The sequence below is a fragment of the Temnothorax curvispinosus genome, unplaced genomic scaffold (assembly GCF_003070985.1).
Source record: "Temnothorax curvispinosus isolate PA1 unplaced genomic scaffold, ASM307098v1 QBEX01002997.1, whole genome shotgun sequence".
Classification (NCBI taxonomy): Eukaryota; Metazoa; Arthropoda; class Insecta; order Hymenoptera; family Formicidae; genus Temnothorax; species Temnothorax curvispinosus.
Genome location: NW_020212777.1, coordinates 4,164 through 10,147, shown reverse-complemented (window position 1 = coordinate 10,147; position 5,984 = coordinate 4,164). Strand labels below are relative to the sequence as shown.

The following is a 5,984-nucleotide window of genomic DNA, read 5'->3' as shown; positions in this document are numbered from 1 at the left end:
TTTATGACGATGATCCTGGTTTCATTTAGTTCGTTCGTTTGATCGCAATATGGATAGCGACCCCATCCGGCGCCTAAGTAGGTATAAGCATATCGCACCGCGCCAGTAAATTTTAAGTTTATTTAGTTGAGGCTCAAGCGGCATAACCCCTCGAGAAGAGGCATAAAGTCTAATTTATTTTCTATTACGCAGTTTTGTTTTATTCCCGTCGGCGCGGGTGCGGGAGGTCGTGCGGCGGCGCGACAGGGTTTGAGCCCGACTACACTTTCCAGGACAGGGGAGGCTCCCGTGCGGATGATCGGGACGCCTCCGCGCAGTATGACGGACGAACCGTGACGGTCCACGGCACGGGAAAAAGACGTATAACAAAATGGCGGACCACGCCGGCGGAGTAACGACTATAGCGTCTCGGCGGCTATCCGAGGTCCGGGAAGGTAGATGCGCGCCACGAAATGGCGAAAAGCTTGCGCGAAAGAGAAATGGCGGACCGTCCGCAAACTCAAAGACTATGCGACAAGCGCGTAAAACTAAGAGCTATGATCGCAAAAGTAGACCCGCGAAACGCAATACGCGCGTCAGAATCGAAATCCGGCCAGCGGTAAAAAAGATGGCGGACCGTCGGGAATTTTCCGAACCAACGGCACTGCGATAGAAAGATACGTCCCTGACGAGGGCACGGGGTCCCCGAGTCACGCATACGGGGTTGGCGCCGCGATACGGGAACGCGGACCGGAGATAGCGAACCGTCCGCGAACTTGCGCTAGGTGCATCATCTACAGGAGTTGGGCACTCCTGATGTCGGGAGGCACTTCGCCAAGCCCACAAAACCGGGTCCCGGTGAGACCCGTTGGCCGGGTAACGAAATGGCGGACCGTCCGGGAACTCGCCCTAGGTGAGTTATCCCCGGGGAAAAGACATCCCTGACGAACGGGGACGTCCCCACGGACGTCCGTGTCCGGTCGCCGTCGAAATCCGACGACCGGTAACAAAGTTACAGAACCGTCCGCCATCTCGCGACCTGGACATCTTCTGCGGGGAAGAACCGCGGAAAGTGTCGTATTAGGTCCGAAATATGCGTCAGGAGGGGTCGGCGTCGTCGGCGAGCCCGGTGCTCTGCACCTGGACGTCTTCCTCAGGGAAGTCGCCCGGATGGAAGTTGTAGACATAGTAATAGACCTGGCGCACAGGTCGGCGTCAGCGACCACGCGAAATTTGTCGAGTTGAAAAACCGCTACCCCGTTGCTAGGACGGAGCGACCGCGCGAGCGCATTGCGCGTGAAAATTTCCACGGGGTTCAGCGCAAACGGCGTAAACACCCGCGTGGAAAAATACCGGAGTCTAATGCGTAGTTAGCGGCGAGAGAAAGCGGAATAGGCGTCGGAGTAGGGATATACGATACCGATGGTGGGGAGCTCGAACGAGACAAACAACTCGAGGCAGTCTCTCGGGGATGTTCGAGCGTATAACACGTACTAAGCCTCGCTCTGTCGTTACCGCGCTAAGTCACCGCGAACGTTACACGAGTGCGATAATTGCGATTCGCCAACATTCATAACAACCGGGAACGCCCGCGGAACGCGTTAATTGTCGTCTTTACAAAGACGAACGGCCTTTTTAGACCGAAATAACTTCGTGCGTCGTAGATTAACGGGGCGTGTGTGCCTACGTATACGAGCGTCCGACATCTTTTGTGACTTGAAGTTTTGTGAACAACCAACACTGGAAATCGATATAATTGAATAAATTAAACATCCTTTTCGTAAAAGATTTCGAAAATTTATTAAATTGGACTTACCTTCTACTTACCTGATCCATTGGCGTCCATCACTCGAAGTCCCTCGTTGATCCTGGATTCCGGTGGCAGCGACGATCCTGATCGGCGACGGCGATGATCCAGCGGTGGCAGGAACCTGAAAAAAGAAGATTAATTAGTCTGATTAATAATTAGAGAGATCGTTCGATACTTACCTTCTCGGTGGTTCAAAGGTCAAACCGAGTGGCGACCGTTGATTTCTAAGGACACGTAGCGTTGATTCGTGCCTCCAATAGTACCGTCCGGTTACAACCGCAATTACAGATACTGTTTGGCGCTCACCAAACTGTAGATAGATGCATGTACCATACTCATTAGTTTAGTCTCGTTCTTACTCGTTGTTCATAGTAGTCTTCGCATACTTAGTATTAAGTATTTCGGTGACTCGCGCGAAACGTCGGCGGATCGCGATCGACGCGGAATCGATATTTGCGCGACTCACCAATCGGTGCTGCCCTCGCTCACCCCACGAGGGCACCCGCCTGAAGAACAAGTACTCGCTCGCGACACTGTTCCAGCGCCGCGAGCACTCATCGTTACGACGTCTCGGAGCACAGAGGCTTTCGCTAATATTCGGAGTCGCGAGATTATCAGACCGCTCCCTGATAGTGCGATCGCCTACTTTCTCGGCCTGCTTGTTTGCTGTCTTTATCTGCTTCCTCCTGCTTGCTTGCTGCCTGCCTTGACTTGCTTGCTGCCTGCCTTGCATTTGCCTTGCTTGCTGCCCTGCTTGCGCTGCTGCACGAGCCCGATCGTGACCGAGAGACGAAGCATCCAGGAGTCGACGGCACAACGAACGGTGAGTCGCATTTGCTTAACTTAATTCGCTTTGGGGAGACTTTACACACACCCCCTGATCCTTCGAGCTTCGCTTTATCGCAAATCCGGGTACGGCTCTACCGTCCCCCGAGCATCTGTGGTCCTTCGAGCCGGTCATTTGGCGACACCCGATAAGCCCTCCGTGAAAGCGGGAGAGCCATGGTAATACGCCAAGACGGCGGGATCCAACGACACCGCGAGTGTGTGTGACTCGACGGTTATGACCTCCGAGTGAGGCCCGGCCGTTTGGCGACACCCTAAGCCCTCCGTGATAGCGGGAGGAACAATAGTGAGACGCCAAGACGGCGGGAGTCGAAGACCTCCGAATGAGGTCCGACCGTTTGGCGACACCCGAAGCCCTCCGTGATAGCGGGAGAACGATGGTGCTACGCCAAGACGGCGGTAACGAGGTCCTACCGTTCGGCGCCACCCGAGTGGTGATGCGCCAAGACGGCGGTAATGCGGTCCTACCGTTCGGCGACACCCGAGTGGTGATACGCCGAGACAGCGGAGTCCAAGGGCACCGTGAGTGTAGGTGACTCGACGGTACGCAATGACGAGATGAGTGTATAGAGACTCGACCTCGTCCAAACGAAGCGACATCTTCGCCGCGACGTGCCCATGCGACGCGCGGACGAGAGAGATCACGCGTGCGGTTATCCTCGCCGCGACGTGCTCACGCGACGCGCGGACGAGAGACCTCCCGCTTGAGTTTGTGTACGCCATGGTGAGGCAAATAATAAATGTGGCCATCCGACGGGAATGGATTGCGAATTTCCTCCATGTGTCCGCTATCGAGATAGTCCTGCATGAAACTATTGTAACCAACTCTGAACTCCGGATCAGATTTAAATCGACGTTCTAGTGCGCGGAGACGACTAACCGCTATGGAGCGCGAGCCGACGAATGTAGGAGGATCCGACACGAACGGGTACGAGACCACGAAACGACCCGAGGGGTCACGATACGTGGTCTGGGCGAAGATCTCCTTGCAGCGTCGATCCTCGTCCGAACAAGAAGCGTCCTCCGGCACCTCCTCCAATTGCCAAAAGCGACCCACTGATGTCTCGATCGACTCGAGCGTAGTCGCGAATGACAGCAGGGGTGTTGCTTGGACTGACGGGGATACCGCGCCCGTCAGGACCCATCCGAAGACTGAATTGAAGGCGTCGGGTTCTCCCTTTACCCCCTTACGACGGCCATCCCGTAGTATCGACACAAACGAGTCCGCCCCTAAGAGGATGTCAACACTGCCGGGCACGTAATATTCGGGATCCGCGAGCGGCAATCCCTTCAAGTGTTTCCACAATTGGACCTCCACCTTGTCATTAGGCAGCGGCGAGGTTATGCGCGGGAGGACCGTAGCCTCTATCGAGAACCGAGTGTCGTCGCGACCGCGCGCGCGGATCACGAGGGAGGTGAGGCCCCTCGTCGTGGCCGCCCTAGCTTCGTTTATCGCCAACACGGTTGCACTGTGTTTGGTGCGACGAAAGCCGCCCTTCCGAAGGCAGCCCTCGGTAATGAAATTGGCCTGACTCGCGCTGTCCAGCAATATGCGGACGGGGAACGCATTGCCACGCGCGTCTATCGCCTCGGCTCGTACGGTGGACAGGAGGACGATTCTATTGGCTAGGCTAGTCATTGTTACAATCGGCGCATCCTCCGACTGAGGAGCGGGTACGGCGTCCGGTTCGGCAGGAGTTGCGCTGATGGGTTCGGTCTTAGGAGTAGTATTGGAGCTCCGCTCGTAATGCAGAAGCGTATGATGCTTTGTTCCGCAGGACCGACATGTCCATGCGGAAGGACAATTTTTTATGCCATGCCCTGAGCGCAGGCAATTGAGGCACAATTTTAAGTCGCGAGCCTTAGCTTGCCTCTCTCTCGGCGAGAGTTTCAAAAACTGGGAGCACTTCGACACGTAGTGAGGCTCTTTACAAACGGGGCAATCGGCCGTGTTAGTCACGAACGAAGAGACCGGCGTGGACTTGGTTTTGGAGGACGGGCCTGCGACGGCCTCGAGAACCTGACAATGTTCCGCTAGAAATTTCGTGAGTTGAGTATATCGCGGTATCTCCTCAGCCCGGTGAGCAGACTCGAATTTTTCCCGAAGGGAACGAGAAAGCTTGTCTAACAAAAACTTCAGTAGGATAAAGTCCCATGAATCGGTAGGGAACTTCAATGCGAGCGCGCGCGTGTTCTCGGTAAACGTATCTAATAAGTGGTGAAGAGCCTCGGCCGACTCCGCCTTCAATGGCTTTGCCTCGATTATCGAATTCAAGTGATGGTCCGCTAACTTTCTCTTATTCCGGTATCGATCTACCAGCGAGTCGTAAGCGATCAGATAGTACTCCTCGGAAAACGGCAGGTTTTTCACCACGTTGAGTGGTTCCCCTTTGAGCGAGGCTAGCAGATACTGGTATTTCTCTATCGCGGAAATCTGCTGGTTGTGTATCGACGCGTTGAACAACGCGATGAAGGAAGGCCACAACGTGAGGTCGCCGAAAAACTGCGGTAGCGGGATCTTAGGCAACTTGACCACCGAGGCCTGACACGAGGGCGGTGCCGGCGCGCCTCCGAGTAACGCGCCCGTTTCATGATGATAGCGACTTTTTACGGCGTAATGCATCTTATCGAAACTGGCTCGGATTTCGTCCTCGACATCGAAGTCCGCCGCTTCTTGGATGACCTTCAGGTGGGTGGCCTCAAAATCGTCCGCGATCTTCGCTACGCTCGAATAGCGAGCGAGGAAGGTCGCTCGGATTGCCGCATCGGTCGCGGCTTGTAGGGAGAGGTCGTGTATTTCTCGCATACGCCGATTGCATACTTCGCGACGAGCATATGCGTTTTTCGACATGATGTAACAAAGGGGTCGTCCACTACAGACAGGCGAAGCTAAGAGCAAAGGAAGGACGGCGAATAGGCAATCGGAGGCGATGGCAACTCGAACCAACAATATCAAAACCCGGCGAAAACAAACACGAAAGTCAGGTCGCCAAGGTGAGGGATAACGGACTGCTCCGTTCGATGCTCGCGCAAAGTCACGAGGGAATATTCTCGGTAATATTCCTCGAGTTGAACGTGGAGAATACCAGCCGCCGGATTAGCGCGATAAACAAAAAGATGCGATCCGACTTGCGGACGTCAGGACACGCGTCGCAGAAACTCGAAAGGCAAATATTCTCGATCGACGACAATAATATTCTCGAGCGATGGTACTCTCGCACGGATCACGAATGTCGGGATAATACAAGTGTTGGGTCGGGCTGTACGTCACCTCGCAACGACGAAAACACGAGCGATGCCCGAGACTATACTGAAAAACAATGCGCACGTGACCGGCCCGTGATCGAAG

The 5,984-nt window shown here is 54.9% G+C and overlaps 1 protein-coding gene across 1 annotated transcript; it reads right to left on the bottom strand.

Annotated features, from left to right (window-relative positions):
• Positions 1-3,308: 3,308 nt before the first annotated feature.
• On the bottom strand, positions 3,309-5,441 carry LOC112452174. The gene has a single exon (XM_025012274.1). It carries the CDS (start codon positions 5,439-5,441, stop codon positions 3,309-3,311), a length of 2,133 nt encoding a protein of 710 aa, XP_024868042.1.
• Positions 5,442-5,984: the final 543 nt, after the last annotated feature.

Coding starts and splice junctions, on each gene's coding strand:
- LOC112452174 (XM_025012274.1), bottom strand. CDS start 5,441: ATGCGAGAAATACACGACCTCTCCCTACAAGCCGCGACCGATGCGGCA.